At 41.9% G+C, this 19276-nt stretch overlaps 1 protein-coding gene across 1 annotated transcript in view; it reads left to right on the top strand.

Annotated features, from left to right (window-relative positions):
• The first annotated feature begins 546 nt into the window (after positions 1-546).
• The window catches only part of ZYG11A (zyg-11 family member A, cell cycle regulator), a 77182-nt gene continuing 58452 nt past the window's right edge, over positions 547-19276 (top strand). The window contains 2 exon segments of the mRNA XM_032844182.1: positions 547-740; positions 15083-15248. Coding sequence (XP_032700073.1) covers positions 651-740; positions 15083-15248 — 256 coding nt within the window. The 5' untranslated portion in view covers positions 547-650.

Consider the following 19276-nt stretch of genomic DNA (forward strand, 5'->3'; position numbering starts at 1 on the left):
TGTTTTTAATGTATAACATATATTCTACAGGTGCTTGGCTGGCTCCGTGGGTACTGCATGCGACTCTTGATCTTGGGTCATGAGTTCGAGCCCCATCATGGATGTAGAGATTACTAAAGCAGAAATAAAAATATAACCTCTTTCCCAACTTCACTGAAGTGGTCGCTGGGCAGGATTTAGAGGGGTGACGGGAATGCGGTATCAATCTTTAAGGTGTGGGTTTGAGGGAATTTGGTCTCAGAGGGTTGAGTAGGAGTGAGGTGAGTGGCACAGAAGTATAAGGCTGCTTTCGGCGGCGAAGCGGCGCCCCAAAGGAGACGGTTGGGCCCTGATAGGGTGGGGTAGTGGTAGACTGTGGCGGGGGGGCCGGGGGAGGAATAGAAAAGGGGAGAGCCCATCCTGGGGGCGGGGTCTGCGGCGGTCCGGCCTCCGCGGGAGGGGGCGAGGCTGCGGCGGGCGCGTGCGCGCCGCCTCGCCGGGCGTTTCAAAACTTTTGCGGCGGAGACGGAGGGGCGTGAGGGCTGCGTGAGCTGCCTGGGAGCCGGCGCTGCTCAAGCTGCCTCCCGGCTGGAGACGCCTCATCCTCTCGCGGGATCCGGGTCCCGGCTCGACGCCCGCTCTCTCCTGACGTCCCACCGACGGGGGTCGCCATGGTTCACTTCTTGCACCCGGGCCTCTCTCCCCGGACTCTCGTCCCGCCTGACGCTCAGAAGGATGCGCTGGGTTGCTGCGTGGTGCAGGTGAGCACGAGGGCGCGGACGCGGACCTCCGCGGGACGCCACGCTCGTCAGGGAGTCGTCGGAGGCTGTGAGGAGGCACTTGCTTGTTTGTTCGGCCGACGCGGGGGTAAAGCCGAAAGGGTTGAGCCTCGGCTGGGCTCCCGTCGTCGCTGGGGAAGTGCTTGCTGGAAGGGAGTTTTCTCCCCGGGGCGTCTCTGCCTCAGGGCGGAGCGCACTGACCTCGCGCCGCAGCAAGGAGGCGCGGGCGGGGCAAGTGCCGCCCCCTGGGTGACCTTGGGGAGGAGGGAGTCCTTTCCTCGAGCCTCCGACTCTTGCCTGTGTCTACGGTAGCCGGTATTTTGCAGGGTAGGATGAGTTTGGACGTAAGCTCCGGTCATGGCACTAGGTAGACGGTGGCGCTTATTACTGTCAAAATGGAGCCAAATGCCCCAAACCTCGACCGTACTGCTACGTGCGTTGTGGACGTGGTGCCCCACAGAGGGTGTGACCCAGCAGTCCCTACTACACCAGGTCTTGGAACTGGCAACTCTAACTGGACGTCCCTCCTGAGCCCGGCGGGGGGGGAGTGGAACCCCAAGACTGAAATGCCTTCATTTCATGTGCTCTCCTCCCGCCTCAGCAGAATTCCTATTAAACCAAATTTATCAAAATGCAGACCAAAAGAGTGTGTTTGCTGCTTACTGAGTAATTTGGTTCTCTCCCGTCTTTTGTAGGTATCGATAGTCCCCGTTTTACTGGTGTGTAGGGAAGTTGAGGACTCTGAAAGTTAGTTTATTTACTCAAGAACCTGAACCTGACGTGAGGTGTTCTGAAGTCAGGTTCCACGTTCTACAAGGCCTCAAGGGCCGCCCTCTTAGAACTCAAAATCTGGTGAAGGCTCTAGTGAACCTAAAATACGGAGGGAAGGAAGTATTCACTGAGGTGGTACTTTGCATACAACGCCTTGTCGGAAGGTTTTTGTGCCCTGCAAAGATCTGGTCTGTGCTCCTGTACTCTTTTGGACTCACATTTATTTATTTATTAATAAAAGATTTATTTATTTGACACAGAGAGACACAGCGAGAGAGGGAACACAAGCAGGGGGAGTGGGAGAGGGAGAACCAGGCTTCCCGCCGAGCAGGGAGCCCAATGTGGGGCTGGGATCCCGCGACTCCGGGATCTTGACCCGAGCTGAGGCGGACGCTTAACGACTGAGCCACCCAGGCGCCCCTGGACTCACTTTTAAATGCTGCTGTTTGATTTGTAAATTTGTTTATAGCTGATGGAAAACTGGGTTTTTAAGTATGCGCTAACAGTATCTTAAGCACATTTTTTGTTGCCGCTGACTGGGATTAAAACAGATTTCCTTAGAAAAGTGATCAACCGGGGTGCCTGGGTGGCTCAGTGGGTTAAGCCTCTGCCTTCGGCTCGGGTCATGATCTCAGGGTCCTGGGATCGAGCCCCGCATCGGGCTCTCTGCTCGGCGGTGAGCCTGATTCCCCCTCTCTCTGCCTGCCTCTCTGCCTGCTTGTGATCTCTGTCAAATAAATAAATAAAATCTTTGAGAAAAAAAAAAAAGTGATCAACCCATTTTCTTTCTGATTCCATAGTGTGCTGTATACTACATTCGTTTTATTTATAATATTTTATTTTTAATTAATTTAAAAATTAATACAGTGCACGAATACATTTTTGCTTATGATACCTATTTCTCCGTTTGTGTATGTTGCCTTTACACGTTGTAGTTTTTGATGTAAAGATCTTTTCACATGTTTTGTTAAATTGATCCCTATTTTTGATGTTGTAAATATTTTTTTTTTTTAAGATTTTATTTATTTATTTGACAGAGATCACAAGTAGGCGGAGAGGCAGGCAGAGAGAGAGGGGGCGGGGAAGCAGGCTTCCTGCTGAGCAGAGAGCCTGGCATCCAACTGAGCCACTCAGGGCCTGTTTATTTCCTTTTTCTAAATTGCGTTTTCTAGGACCTTTGTAGAATGTTGAAGTGGTGTGAGTAGACCTCTTTGTATTCTAGGTCTTTCACCTTTAAGAATGATACTGGCTGTAGGTTTTTACATAGATGCCCTTTATCAAATTAAGGAAGTGTTCTTCTATTCTTAGTTTGTCAGGAGTATTTTTTAAGTTATGAATGTGTGGGTGGCTCAGTGGATTAAGCCTCTGCCTTCAGCTTAGGTCATGATCTCGGGGTCCTGGGATCGAGCTCCACGTTGGGCTCTCTGCTCAGGATAGGGGAGTCTCCCTATCTCTCTCTGCCTGCCTCTCTGCCTACTAGTGATCTCTGTCTGTCAAATAAATAAATAAAATCTTCTAAAAAAGTTATGAATGTGTGTTGAATTTTGTCAGATGCTTCAGCATTTAAGACTGTGTTTTTGTTGTTCTGTTAATGTGGTGGCTTTTATTGTGAATTTAACTTTACATTCTAGGAATAATCCCCACCTGGTCTTGATGTATTATTATTTTTATGTATCACAGGATTTTATTTGCTGATATTTAGTTAAGTATTTTTATGTCTGTGTTTATGAGGAAAATTGCTCTCCAGAAATACCTAGTTTTAGTATCAGGATAGTCCTCAAAAAATGAATTGGGAAATGTTCCCTATTCAAATTCTGGGTGGAGCATGGGTATTATTTGGTCTTCTTTTATTTATTTATTTATTTATTTATTTAACAGAGAGAGAGAGAGAGAGAGAGAGAGAGAGAGAGAGAACACAAGTAGGCAGGGAGGCAGGCAGAGAGAGGGGGGTAGCAGGCTTCCCGCTGAGCAGAGAGCCCGATGTGGGGCTCGATCCCAGGACCCTGGGATCCTGACCTGAGCTGAAGACAGAAGCTTAACCCACTGAGCCACCCAGGCACCCCTTCTTCTTATTTTTTATTTTTAATTTTTTTTTTAAGATTCTATTTATTTGAAGGAAAGTCAGAGACCAGGGTGGAGGGACAAAGGGAGAGAAGATCTTAAGCAGACTCTGAGCAGAGCCCAGAGCCCAATGTGGGGCTTGATCTCATAACCCTGTGATCATGACCTAAGCCAAAACCATGAGTTCTGCTCTTAACTGACTGTGCCACCCAGGCGCCCCCTATTTCTTCTTTCTTTCTTTTTTTTTTTAAGATTTTATGTATTTATTTGACAGAAATCACACGTAGGCAGAGAGGGAGAAGCAGGCTCCCTGCTGAGCAAAGAGCCCGATGCGGGGCTCCATCCCAGGACCCCGAGATCATGACCTGAGCCCAGGAAGAGGCTCAACCAGCTAAGTCGCCCAGGCGCATCCCCCCCATTTATTTCTTTTATGTAAACTCTGTCCCCAGTATGGGGCTTGAACTCATAACCCCGAGGCTATTTCTTCCTTCGATGTTTAATAGAACTCACCATTGAAGCCATTGAGCCTTGAATTTCTTTGGGAGAGATATAATATATAATATACTTTCATTTTATATTTATAAAAGGGTCCATTTATCAAGAAGTAAGTGCATTTAGGAATGTTATGTCTAACAGATTGTCAGTTTTTGTAGTTTGTTATTACAGTAATTTCTGTATTTCATCTGAATTACCAATTTTTTTTAGCAAAATTGTTTGTACAGTTCTTTTATTTTCCTTTTAATGCTTACAGGATCTGTAATGACATTCAGTCTTTTGTTCCTGGTATTGGTGTTTTTTTCTCTTTTCTTTCTCTTACTTTCCCCTATACTTAGGGATTTTGTGATATTAGTCTTTTTAAAGAACTGACTTTTGGCTTTGACTTATATCCATTGTACATTTGTTTTCTCTTATTTCTGCTCCTATCTTTATAATTTCTTATGTTTATTCTGGGTTTAACCTACTCTCTTTTTTATCTTTTTTTTTTCCTTTTTTTAATCTTTTAAGGTGGGAACTTAGGCATGAATTTTACATGTTTTCTTGTTTATAACAGAAACATTTAGAGCTATACATTTCCTCTAACACAACTTTGGCTAATATCCTTAAATTTTGGGGCGTCTGGGTGGCTCAGTGGGTTAAGCCACTGCCTTCGGCTCAGGTCGTGATCTCAGGGTCCTGGGATCGCGTTCCGCATTGGGCCCTTTGTTCAGCAGGGAGCCTGCTTCTCTCTCTCTCACTCTCTCTCTCTCTGCCTGCCTCTCTGTCTACTTGTGATCTCTCTCTGTCAAATAAATAAATAAAATCTTTAAAAAAAAATCCTTAAATTCTGATATATTGTTCAAAATATTTTCTGATTTCCATTATGAGATCTTATGTGAGCCATGGGATATTTAGAAATGTATTGCTTCATTACCAAGTAGTTGGGGCTATTTCACATTTTTTTTTAATTAACTTCTAACATAATTGTTGTCAGAGAACATACTCATGCTTTTAATCCATTTATATTTATTGACATTTGTTTTATGGCTCAGATATGATCTATCCTGGTGCACGTTCATGTGCACTTAAGGAATATATGTTGTACATTTTGGATATAATATTTTGTGAATGTCAGGGCAAGTTGGTTGTTAATACTAATTTTCTATATTATTCATTTTCCAACTACTTGTTTTTTATCAGTTGCTGAAAATGAGTGTTCATCCACTGTAATTGTGGATTTTTCTTTTTATTCTTTCAGTTTTTGCTACATGAATTTTAAAGTTGTTAGTAAATGCATATACATTTAGGAATTACATCTTCTAGATGAATTGATCCTTTTATTTTTATGATTTCTGGTAATATTCTTGCCCTGAAGCCTTCTTCTTTGGATGCTAATATAGTTAACTCCATTTTCCTTATGATTAGTTTTTAACAATTTTGTATTATTTATGTTTAAAGCACATCTCTTATAAACAAAGGTCTTTTTTATACTGTCTGACAATGTGTGCCTTTTAAATTAGAGTAAGTGTAATTATTCAGGATTGTTGGGTTTAAGACTACTGTGTTGCTGTTTGTGTTCTATTTGTCCTGTTTGTTTTCTTCCTTCTCTGACTTTTTTTTTCCTTAAGATTTTTTAATTATTTGCAAGCTGGGGAGTGGCTGGCAGAGGGAAAGCAGGCACCTGCTGAGTAAGGAACCTGATGGGGGATTGCATCTCAGGACCCTGGGCCAAAGGCAGACATGTAACAACTTAACCCATTGAGCCACCAAGGCGTCCCCTTCCCTGACTTTTGAATTGAACATTTTTAAAGTTTTATTTTATCTCTTCTACTTACAGTTCTGTTTCTCTTCTTTTCTTTTCCTTAATCTTTTTCCTTTTTTCTTTTTCCCTTCCCTTAGTCTTTAATGGTCACTCAAAGATAACAGGTTTTTGTTTTGTTTTGTTTTAATATTTTCTTTTTTTTTAAATTTTTATTTATTTGTCAAGAGAGAGCAGGCACAAGCAGGGGAAGTGGTAGGCAGCGGGAGAAGCAGGCTCCCTGCAGGGCAAGGAGGACTCTGAGGACTCTGGGCTAATGACCTGTGCTGGAGACAGATACGTAACCAACTGAGCCACCCAGGGGTCCCATTTGTTTTTTTAAAGGTAGCAGTTTTTATTTATTTATTTATTTATGAAAAGATTTTATTTATTTATTTAACAGAGATCACAGGCAGAGGCAGGCAGAGAGAGAGAGGAAGGGAAGCAGACTCCCTGCTTAGCAGAGAGCTCGATGTGGAGCTTGATCCCAGGACCCTGGGATCATGACCTGAGCCGAAGGCAGAGGCTTTAACCCATTGAGCCACCCAGGTGCCCCTCAAAGTACGAATTTTTCAAATTAAATTTTTTATTAACATATAATGTATTATTAGCTCCAAGGGTACAGGTCTGTGAATCTCCAGGTTTACGCACTTCACAGCACTCACCATAGCATATACCCTCCCCAATGTCCATAACCCAACCACCCTCTCCCTATCCTCTCCCCCAGCAACCCTCAGCCTGTTTTGTGAGATTAAGAGTCTCTCATGGTTTGTCTCCCTCCCGATCCCATCTTGTTTCATTTATTTTTTTCCTACCCCCCAAGCCCCCCATGTTGCTTCTCCACTTCCTCATATCAGGGAGATCATATGATAGTTGTCTTTCTTTGATGGACTTAGTTTGCTAAGCATAATCCCCTCTAGTTCATCCACGTCGTCGCAAATGGCAAGATTTCATTTCTTTTGATGGCTGCATAGTATTCCATTGTATATATATACCCCATCTTCTTTATCCATTCATCTGTTGATGGACATCTAGGTTCTTTCCGTAGTTTGACTATTGTGGACATTGCTGCTATAAACATTCGGGTGCACGTGCCCCTTCGGATCACTACATTTGTATCTTTAGGGTAAATACCCAGTAGTGCGATTGCTGGGTCATAGCGTAGCTCTATTTTCAACTTTTTGAAGAACCTCCACGCTGTTTTCCAGAGTGGCTGCACCAGCTTGTATTCCCACCAACAGTGTAGGAGGGTTCCCCTTTCTCCGCATCCTTGCCAGCATCTGTCATTTCCTGACTTGTTAATTTTAGCCATTCTGACTGGTGTGAGGTGGTATCTCATTGTACCTTCCATACCTTCCATATAAAGCACTGTCATGTGAAACAAAAGAAATAGTAAAAGGTGGTATTTGTTCTCCCCAATTCTGTTTAGATGTTCTACTCTTTATCAGATTATGTTATTAATCCTGTTAAATCCTGTTTCAGTACTATTCCATTCCCCAATATGTCAGTATAAAGGAGTGGTTAAAAATAATCATTTGAGAGTACAGGTACTTCACTTTTTAGTTATTTATGTTTGTCCTCTTCATATTTCCAAAATGAATTTGAGATCTCTTCGTGTTCTACTTTTAGAAAGAATGAAACAACAGCAACAAATCCATTATCATCAAAGTTGCAAAATAGATAAATTAGAAAATTATTCACATTCTGACAAAAAGCCCCCAAGCTTTTCTTTGTAAGGTGCAGTAATGCAAGGTCACCCAGATAGCAATTCATATAGAAAGGTAGATTGGTAATGAAATAATTAATTTATTTGAGAGAGAGAGAGTGGGCAAGAGCAGTGGATGAAGGACAGAGGGAGAAGCAGGCTCCTCACTGAGCAGGGAGCCCAGTGCAGGGCTCACTCCCAGAACTCCAGGATCATGACCTAAGTGGAAGGCAGCCACTTAGCAGACTGAGCCATCCAGGCACCTCCAAAATGAAACAATTTATGAAGATCCATATATGTAACTTTTTTGCAACTTGATCTGTTGCCAAAAATAAAGTGTTTGTGAATACTTCTTCCTTTTTGTTTGGTACATATTGTAAACTCTTGAACCTTGACATTATTTTTATTGTTAATTCTTTTAACGTGCTCTTTGAGCCTCTGCTATCCAAGTGAAAGGTCGTTGATGACCTGTTGGTGGGTCAGAATTTGTTTTCAAGAGATGGTACTTGAGCACAGTTCTAGTTCCAGTGATGCTTTATGACAGCTGATAAATAGAATTAACCACAATAGACAGTTAATGATCTTAAATTGGTATATCTTGTAGAAACACTGTTACAAATTCTCTACCGTCTGTATTTCAAGGAATTAAAAGTAGTGTTTTTGAGTGCAAATTTTTCTTGTTAGTTTATATCCATCCGAGACAGTAAACGGAATACAACTAGCCATTGTTAGTTTATTTGAAAACATGCTATTTTTAGCACACTAATTTCTAGAAAAAGGGGAAATGTGATTAAAATTAGATTGATCCAGATTGCAATGTGAGCTTTTATTACTTGATTCTCTTAACTTGGAAGATTTAGAATTTGTTTTAAGAAAGGGGTTGGTGGGGCGCCTGGGTGGCTCAGTGGGTTAAAGCCTCTGCCTTTGGCTTGGGTCATGATCTCAGGGTCCTGGGATCGAGCCCCGCATCGGGCTCTCTGCTCAGCAGAGAGTCTGCTTCCCTCTCTTTCTCTCTCTCTCTCTCTCTGCCTGCCTCTCTGCCTGCCTCTCTGCCTACTTGTGATCTCTGTCTGTCAAATAAATAAACAAAATCTTAAAAAAAAAGGGGGGGGTTGGCAAATGATGCTTTATAAAAGAAATGGTCTTGGGGCGCCTGGGTGGCTCAGTGGGTTAAAGCCTCTGCCTTTGGCTTGGTCAGGATCCCGGGGTCCTGGAATGGAGCCTCGCATCGCATCGGGCTCTCTGCTCAGCAGGGAGCCTGCTTCCTCCTCTCTGTGTCTCTGCCTGCCTCTCTGCCTACTTGTGATCTCTGTCAAATAAATAAATAAAATCTTAAAAAAAAAAAAAAAAAGAAAAATGGTCTTATTTCCTGTGTGCTCTCAATGCATTGTGGAGATCAAAACTCTAATGCCATATGAATTGAAATGCCAAAGGTAGAGCTGCAGCATGGTGGTTGGATTACTTGGTTATTATTTGATTCAGCATTTTAATGTATTTCCTAAATTATTAGTCATGGCAGCAGTTCAAGAGGTTCTTTTTTTTTTTAAGATTTTATTTATTTATTTGAAAGAGAGGACAGAGGGAGAATGAGAGGAAGCAGCAGACTCCCTGCGGAGCAGAGAGCCTGACATGGGGCTTGATCCCAGGATCCTGAGATCATGACTTGAGCCAAAGGCAGGTGCCTAACCGACTGAGCCACACAAGCACCCCATTTTTTTTTTAAGATTTTATTTATTTATTTGACAGAGATCACAAGTAGGCAGAGAGGCAGCCAGAGAGAGAGAGGGAGAGAGAGAGAGGGAAGCAGGCTCCCTGCTGAGCAGAGAGCCCCATGTGGCGCTCGATCCCAAGACCCTGGGATCATGACCTGAGCTGAAGGCAGAGGCCTTAACCCACTGAGCCACCCAGGCGCCCCAAGCACCCCATTTTTTATTAAGTGGGCTTGAGGGGCACCTGGGTGGCTCAGTTGATTAAGCGTCTGCTTTTGGCTCAGGTCATGACCTCAGGGTCCTGGGATTGAGGCACCCATCAGGCTCCCTGCTCAGCATGGAGCCTGCTTCTCCCTCTCCCTCTACCCTTCCCTCCATCCCTTCCCCTGCTTGTGCTGTCTCTCTCTCTCTCTCTCTCTCTCAAATAAATAAATAAATAATCTTAAATAAATAAAGTGGGATCCATGCCTGGTGTGGAGCCCAAAGTGAGGCTTGAACTTACAACCCTGAGATTAAGACTTGAGTGGAGACCAAGAGTCAGATGCTTGACTGACTGAACCAGGTGCCCCTAAAAGGTTCCTAATATACAATTACAGTAAATATCTGACAAGTAAATATCTGCCATTGTTGATCAAAAATTAAAACCTGGGGGCACCTGAGTGGCTCAGTGGGTTAAGCCTCTGCCTTCACCTCAGGTCGTGATCTCAGGATCCTGGGATTGAGCTCTGTATCAGGCTCCCTGCTCAGCAGGGAGTCTGCTTCTGTGCCTCTCTCCCCCAGTCATGCTTGCTCTCTCTCTCAAATAAATAAATAAAAATCTTTTAAAAAGTTAAAGCCTAAGCAAACAAAAACTAACAGTAAAGATTGAACAGCTAAATAGGTTTGATGCCATTTTATTGAGCAGTAAAAGACTGGGGAAGGTTTAGTTTTCTACATGGTGAATTTGAAGTATTTGTGACAGTTAAGTAGACATGTCAGGGAGGCAAGTAGGTATCTAAGTCTAGCTTAACAAGAGATAGGACCTGGAGATAATCTGGAATTCATTGCATTTATAGGTTAATATCTATCTATTTTTAAGCAAAGTCTATTCCAACATGGGGCTCAAACTCATGACCCCAAGAGTTGCATGTTCCACCGACTGAGCCAGCCAGGTGCCCCTATAGATTAATATTTAAAGTCATGTAATCAGTAGTCAAATACAGAGGTAGAGGCATTAGTCATTAGTGGTCTTGGTGGCAGGTGGCAACCTAATAGAGTGATTTGAAGAACGAATTTTATATGTTTGTTTATGTATATGTTTCTCTAGAACATACACTGATTTATAAAATAAAAACCAGTAGCAGAATACTATAGTATAATTCTGTTTACATGAAGTTCACAAACATGGAGAACTAAACAGTATTCAAGATAATGATTGCCTCGGGGTGCCTGGGTGGCTCAGTGGGTTAAGCCTCTGCCTTCGGCTCAGGTCATGATCCCAGGGTCCTGGGATCGAGCCCCGCATCGGGCTCTCTGCTCAGCAGGGAGCCTGCTTCCCCCTCTCTCTCTGCCTGCCTCTCTGCCTACTGTGATCTCTGTCAAATAAATAAATAAAATCTTAAAAAAAAAAAAAGATAATGATTGCCTCTAGGTGAAGGGATGGGAAATAGTATCAGGGAGGGACACAATAAGGCACTCCAGACATATTGGTATATTCAGTTTAGGCTATGGGGTAAATAAAAGAGTATTTAAAAATAGATCTATATTGTTTTATATCTTAATATATTTTTATATTTGAATGTTTAGTATCTTGTATGTAGATTTAGTCTTTAATACACAGTATTTTTTAAATGGGGCTGTCAGGGTGCCTGGGTGGCTCAGTTGGTTAAGCAGCTGCCTTCAGCTCCGGTCATGATCCCGGATCCTGGGATTGAGCCCTGTGTCGGGCTCCCTGCTAAGGGGAGAACATGCTTCTCCCTTTCCCTCTGCCTGCTTGTGCTCTCTATCTCTCTGTCAAATAAATAAACAAATCTTTTTTTTTTTTTAATTTTTTTTTTAAGATTTTATTTATTTATTTGACAGACAGAGATTACAAGTAGGCAGAGAGGCAGGCAGAGAGAGAGGAGGAAGCAGGCTCCCTGCTGAGCAGAGAGCCCGATGTGGGGCTCAATCCCAGGACTCCGAGATCATGACCTGAGCCGAAGGCAGAGGCTTTAACCCACTGAGCCACCCAGGTGCCCAATAAACAAATAAATCTTAAAAAAAAAAATAAAATGGAGCTGTCATGTTTAGTAATATGGCAAATAATATCAGAAAGCCTTAAAACTAAATATTTGGGATAAAATGTTATGAACACTTTCAAAACAAGAGAAGTCCCCAGCATTCCCACCTAATTCAGAGAAGCTGGAAAAGAGGATGTAAGCAGACCCTGAAGCTTTGATATTTACCACAGTCAATAAGCAGGGATTGGAGGCTAGGCTTTTGCCAAAACCAAGTAGGGAATTTGAATGGAGACTGTACACTATAACTATATCTAATATGGGCTAACAAAGGCTGGCTTTACTTTAGTGAAATGGTAGATCTAAAAAAAATCTGCTTGTGGGAAAGGGAAATGGGGAATCTTGTAAATTTTGGCTTGGATTTTGAGTGGAAAGGTATCTCCTAAAAATTTGTTATCACAAGCCTGTCTTCACACAAATTTTGTTTTGTTTTAAAGATTTTATTTATTTATTTGACAGACAGAGATCGCAGGTAGGCAGAGAGAGAGGAAGGGAAGCAGGCTTCCTGCTGAGCAGAGAGCCCGATGTGGGGCTTGATCCCAGGACTCTGGGATCATGACCTGAGCCAAAGGCAGAGGCTTTAACCCACTGAGCCACCTAGGCGCCCCAAATTCAGGGTTTTAAATGACATTTCTTGCTTGGTTCAGGAACTCTGTAGCTGGGAAATTACCGAAGTGATCCCTGGTAATGCCCCCGGGATAACTGAGTTTAGCAGAATCTCTCTGATGTGACAGGTATTCTACTCGGGCCTCACAGGAGTCCTACAAATAAAATCCCACTAAAGATGCACTCACATACTTGATTTATAAAGGGTGAGTCTTCATGACTAAGAATCAATGACTAAAAGGGTTATATTCCAGGAGATGTCAGAAAATGGAATTCCTGGGGCACCTGGGTAGCTCAGTGGGTTAAAGCCTCTGCCTTCAGCTCAGGTCATAATCTCAGGGTCCTGGGATCAAGCCCTGCATCGTGCTCTCTGCTCAGCAGGGAGCCTGCTTCTCCCTCTCTCTTTCTCTGCCTTTCTCTCTTCTCTCTGCCTGCTTGTGATCTCAGTCTGTTAAAAAAATAAATAAAATATTTTTTAAAAAGTGGAATTCCTTAAACACCATAAAATAAGTATATTTAAGAGTAAAGAAATAAAGGATGAACTAAAACATGAAAAAAAGAGCAATATACAATTAGACTATGAAGAACTAAACACCACTAAGTAGATAGTGACCAGGAAGATAGATCTATAGAAATTGCGCACGTAAAGCATAGTCTCCATTTTCCCATGGGCATGTGAACCAATTCTGGCTTTTTTTTTTTTTAAAGATTTTATTTATTTATTTGTCAGAGAGAGACGGCGGGGGGAGCAGCAGAGGGAGAGAGCGAAGCAAGGCTTCCTGCTGAGCAGGGAGCCTGATTTGGGGCTTGATCCCAGGACCTTGAGATCATGACCTGAGCCAGAGGTACCCCTCAGTTCTGGCTTTTGAGACCTAAGAAGTCTGCTGGGACTGTTTCAGGAAATTTTTTTGCTTCTCCAGTTCTTTTCAGACATGAATTCTGGCATCGGGGTTTGGAGCAACTGAGATTCTTTGGGGATTATTTTCAGAATGCAGAATGGTAGATACATTTTGAAAGAACAGGTTAGCAGTTTCTTACATAAGGTTAAATACATACATGAGTAGGAAGTGTAGAATCCCCAGGACCCAGGAATCCCATTCTTAGGTAATTACGCAAGAAAAATGAAAACTATGTGCACAGAAACCTTTCCATGAATATTTAGAACAGCTCTCTTCAAAATTGTCTAAAATTTTAAATAATCCAAATCCTCTTTTTTTTTTTTTTTTTAAGATTTTATTTATTTGAGAGAGAAAGCATGAACTGGGTGAGAGGCAGAGGGAGATGCATAGTCCCTGCTGAGCAGGGAGCCCAACGTGGGGCTCAATCCCAGGACTCCAGGATGAAGACCTGAACCAAAGGCAGACACTTAACCTACTGAGCCACCCAGGCATCCCAATCCAAATGCTCTTAAGTTGTTGAATAAAATTGTGGAACATTCTTGCAGTGTAATAATACTTTTTAGCAATAAAGAGGAACTAATTACAAAAACACACAACAACGTGGATGAATCTCAGATGCATTATGGGAAATGAAAGAAACCAGATTCAAAAGACCTACATCCTGTATGATTCTATTTATATGACTTTTTGGAAAAGGTAAAACTCTGGGACAGAACACAGATGTGGGGACTATCTACAAAGGGACATAGGGAATTTTGGGGTCATAGAACTGCTCTCTATCTTTATTATGGTGATGGTACATGACTGCATTTATTAAAATTTATAGAACTAAGGATACAACAAAAATTATTATTATTTTTTTGCTATGTGTAAATTACACCTCAGTTAAAAAATAAAAACAAAAATGAATTAGAAAGCAGCTGTGGTCCAGAAGCAGGTGATCTTCCTCCTGTTGTATTGTCAGAAGGTAGTGTCGTTTATCTAACTACATCTCATCACATAGGCATTTTATCAATTTTATATCCTCACAGGTAGGGTGCGTTGTAGTATAATCAGATATTTTGAGAGAGACTACATTCATATGGCTTAATACAGTGTGTTAATCTCTTACAGTGCCTAATTTATAAACTGAACTTTATTGTAGGTATGTATGTATATATTGAAGAGAATATGGGGGTCAACAGAAGGTTTTTTTTGTTGTTGTTTTTAAGATACATAGTAGAGCATAAGTTACTTGTTAAGAATGATTTATTTGAGGAGAGTTTAAAAGATGTATGTATGAATGAAGAAATGACAGGAAGAGGCAAGGAGGGATGAAATTCAGTCAGCACATGTGGAATTATTCATCTTTTCATGAACTGTTGAGGGTAATATTAGGCATTCCTTCCTATCCTCTGGGACATAGTAATCATTGAATAAATACTTGTTGAATGAATGACCATGTGATTTCTGTGTGAGTTGTCCCTTATGTTACATTGAAATTGTCAGATTTCTTGGTTGTATTCTGCATTAAAACTATAGCTCCAAAAGGATTAGAACTATATTTTGCTCATCCTGTATTTTCCGTGGCTGGTACAGAACAGGTGATGAGTGAAAGATTAAGAGAGATTAATTTTTTTCGTGCTAGAACAGAAAGTATAATAAAATTTTCCATTCAGTTAACCGTTGGAATAAGGTGGTTTCGTCACATGTAAATCATATAAATCGGGACGCCTGGGTGGCTCAGTTGGTTAAGCAGCTGCCTTCGGCTCAGGTCATGATCCCAGTGTCCTGGGATCGAGTCCCACATCAGGCCCCTTGCTCGGCGGGGAGCCTGCTTCTCCCTCTGCCTCTGCCTACCATTCTGTCTGCCTGTGCTCGCTCTCTTTCCCCCTCTCTCTCTGATAAATAAATAAAATCTTTAAAAAAATTCATATAAATTACTGTTAAGATAAAGAGAATGTATCTTCAGGTAGCCTCATCAAGTAGTTTCTTGTATTTTGCATGACCACTTTTATGTTGAATTTTTGTAGGTGTATTCTAACAAAGTTTGTTTTTTAGGAGGAGGCATCTCCCTACACTTTGGTCAACATCTGTCTGAACGTCCTGATTGCTAACCTAGAGAAATTGTGTTCTGAAAGATCTGATGGAACCTTGTGCCTTCCCGACCATTGGAATTTCCCTCAGGAAGTAGCTGATCGATTCCTTGGGGTAATGACGTGGCAAGGTAAAGATAAAGCTCCTTTATTTTTATTTTATTTTATTTTGATAATGTTCCTCTATATCGTACTCTAGCACTTTACTATTTGAAAAGCACTTTCATATAAAATTCCTGTTTAGCTCTCACAACAAGTGGATGGGAAATATGGAAATTATTCCCATTTTATTTGTGTGGAGATTTGAATCTTCTAGTCTTTTTGGGATTCCTTGATGGAAATTTATCTTGCTTCTAGGCTTACCTTACTATTGGCTTAGCAGAGTGAAGATGGTGGGGAACTAAACCAGGCTCCCACTTCATCTGCTCTCTAGCTTCTGAAATGCTGTTGCTGTAGTCTTGTCTCCGACTATTTTTTTTAAAGTTTTACTTAAGTAATCTCTGCACCCAGCATGGGGCTCAAACTAATGACCTGAGATTAAGAGTCACATACTCTTCTGACTGAACCAACCAGGTACCCCTCCTACTCTTTTCATTGTGAATATGAGACTTTGAAAAATTTTTTCCAGGGTACCTGAATGACCTGGCTGTTAAGCAGTTGACTCTTGATTTCGGATCAGGTCATGACTGCAGGGTCCTAGGATTGAGCCCTGCATCTGTCTTTCTCCATGCTTGGTGTAGAGTCTGCTTGAGGTTCTCTCCCTCTCCCTCTCGCCCTCCTGCTTGTGCTCACTTGCTCTCTCAAATAAATAAATCTTAAAAAAACCCTTAAAAAATTTTTTTTTCCTTTACTTCCCATTGTAGTTGGGCTTTCAAGGGCTATGTTTAATTTGCCATGCTACAGTTTTTTCTTTTTTCCTTTTTTTTTTTTTTTAAGATTTTATTTATCTGAGAGAGAGCAAGTGAGCAAACATGAGCCAGGGGAGGGGCAGAGGGATAAACACACTCACCACTGAGTGGGGATCCTGACACAGGACTCCATCACAGGACTCTGAGAGCATGACACTTAACTGATTGAGCCATCCAGGCGCCCCTACAGTTTTTTCTTAATAAGTTTTTTTTGTAACAAATTATTGAGATATATTTCACATACTATATAATTCGCCCATTTAATATGTACAATTCATGGGGCGCCTGGGTGGCTCAGTGGGTTAAGCCTCTGTCTTTGGCGCTCAGGTCATGATCTCAAGGTCCTGGGATCGACCCCTGCATCAGGCTCTCTGCTAGGCGGGGAGCCTGCTTCCCCCTGTCTCTCTACCTGCCACTCTGCATACTTGTGATCTCTCTCTCTCTCTCTCTGTCAAGTAAGTAAATAAAATCTTAAAAACAAAAAACAAAAAAAAAGGTACAATTCAGTGGATTTTTTGTTTTGTTTTGTTTTATCACAGATTTGGGCAGCCATCATCATAATCAATTTTAGAACATTTTCATCATCTTAAACTCTTAACCCATCCCCCCAACCCTAAACAACTATTCGACTTCTTTCTATCTTTTTTTTTTTTTTTAAAGATTTTATTTATTTATTTTGACAGACAGAGATCACAAGTAGGCAGAGAAGCAGAGAGAGAGAGAGAGGAGGAAGCAGGCTCCCTAATGCGGGGCTCAAACCCAGGACCCTGGAATCATCACCTGAGCCGAAGGCAGAGGCTTTTTTTTTTTTTTTTTTTTTTAATTATTTATTTGACAGACAGAGATCACTAGCAGGCAGAGAGGCAGGCAGAGAGAGAGGGGGAGGCAGGCTCCCTGCTGAGCAGAGAGCCCGATGCGGGGCTCGATCCCAGAAGCCTGGGATCATAACCTGAGCCAAAGGCAGAGGCTTTAACCCACTGAGCTACCCAGGTGCCCCCGAGGCAGAGGCTTTAACCCACTGAGCCACCCAGGCGCCCCTCTTCTTTCTATCTTTATGAGTTTGTTTTTTCTTTCTTTTAAGGATTATTTATTTATTTATTTATTTGGCAGAGAGAGAAATCACAAGTATGCAGAAGTAGGCAGAGAGGCAGGCAGAGAGAAGGGGAGAAGCAGGCTCCCTGCTGAGCAGAGAGCCCAATTGGGGGCTCAATCCCAAGACCCTGGGATCATGACCTGAACTGAAGGCAGAGGCTTAACCCACTGAGCCACCCGGGCACCCCAAGTTTGTTTTCTCTAAACATGTAATATAAACCAAATCATGCAGTATGTGACCATTTATGGCTGGTTTTTGTACTCAGTATGGTCAAGGTTCATCCATATTGTAGCAGCAGTCACTACTTCATTTTTATGGCTATAATTGTGTGACTGTACCACATTTTATTCATTTATCAGCTGATGGACATTTGGGTTGTTTCTACTTTTTGGCTGTTATGAATAATGCTGCTTATAAACATTCGTGGTGCGAATATGTTTTCATTTCTCTTGAGTATGTACCTGAGAGTAGAATTGCTGGGTTAAACAGCAACTCTATGTTTAATTTTTTGAGGAATTAACAAATTGTTTCCCAAAATGGTTGCACCATTTTATGTTCCCATCAGCAGCATGCAAGAGTTCTGATTTCTTCACAACCTTACCAAAGTCGTCGTTTGACTTTTTGATTATAGCCATCCTGGTGGGTGTTAAGTATTTATTGTGGTTTTGAATTGCATTTTTCTAATGAGTAATGATGTTGAGCATGTTTTTATGTGCAATTGGCCATTTGTATGTCTTCTTTAGAATAATGTCTATTCAGATCCTTTGCCCATTTTTTTTTTAAATTTTTTAAAAGATTTTATTTATTTATTTGACAGATAGAGATCACAAGTAGGCAGAGAGGCAGGCAGAGAGAAAGAAGGGGAAGTAGGCTCCTTGCTGAGCAGAGAGCTGGATGTGGGGCTCAATCTCCCAGAACCCTGGGATCATGACCCAAGCCAAAGGCAGAGGCTTTAACCCACTGAGCCACCCAGGCGCCCCTTTGCCCATTTCTTTTTTTTTTTTTTTTAAAGATTTTATTTATTCATTTGACAGAGAGAGAAATCACAAGCAGGTAGGGAGGCAGGCAGAGAGAGAGGAGGCAGCAGGCCCTCCGCGGAGCAGAGAGCCCGATGCGGGGCTCGATCCCAGGACCCTGGGATCACGACCTGAGCCGAAGGCAGAGGCTTTAACCCACTGAGCCACCCAAGCGCCCCTGCCCTTTTCTTTTTTAGGTTGTCCTCTGTTATTGAGTTGTAAGAGAGGCTTTTTTTTTTTTTTTTCAAGATTTTATTCTTTAAAGATTTTATTTATTTCTTTGACAGAGATCACAAGTAGGCAGAGAGGCAGGCAGAGAGAGGAGGAAGCAGGTTCCCTGCTGAGCAGAGAGCCCGATTTGGGGCTCAATCCCAGGACCCTGAGATTATGACCTGAGCTGAAGGCAGGGGCCCAGGCGCCTCAAGATTTTGTTCTTTATTTAGAGTGTGAGCAGGGGGATGAGCAGAGGGAGAGAGAAAATCTCAAGTAGATTCTATGCTGGGTGCGGACCTAGTTGCGGAGATCCATCCCATGACCCCATCATGACCTGAGCTGAAATCAAGAATCAGTTGCTTGACTGACTGAGCCACTCAGGTGCCAGAGGTTTTTTTCTTTTAAATCGACATATAATTGACATTAGGTTTACAACACAGTGATTAATTGCATATGTTACAAAATGATCACCATGGTAAATCTAGTTACCATCTGTCACCATGCAAAGTTTTTATACTACTGCTGACTATATTCCATATGCTATACATTATGTCTCCATGTCTGTTTTCTTTAAATATTCTAGATATAAGTCCCTGATCAGTTACTGGCTTGGCAGTTATTTTCTTTTATTCTATGAATTCTCTTTTCACTTTGCTCATAGTGTTTTTTGACTCAAAAAAGTTAATTTTGATGAAGCCCAATTATTCTGTTTCTTTTATGGCTTATGCTTTGGTATCCTATCTAAAAATTCATTGTTCAGTCCAAGGTCCTAAGTATTTGCGCCTGTATTTTCTTCTAAGAGTGTTGGTTTCTTCACCCTTATACTCTAAGGATTTTGGTCCATTTTGAGTTTATTTTTGTATATGGCATGAAGTGTAGAGAGTCCAGCTTCATTTTTAACATGTTCTTGTATAGTTGTTCCATCACTC

This window comes from Lontra canadensis, unplaced genomic scaffold (genome assembly GCF_010015895.1).
Source record: "Lontra canadensis isolate GAN:19392208 unplaced genomic scaffold, GSC_riverotter_1.0 scaffold148, whole genome shotgun sequence".
Classification (NCBI taxonomy): Eukaryota; Metazoa; Chordata; class Mammalia; order Carnivora; family Mustelidae; genus Lontra; species Lontra canadensis.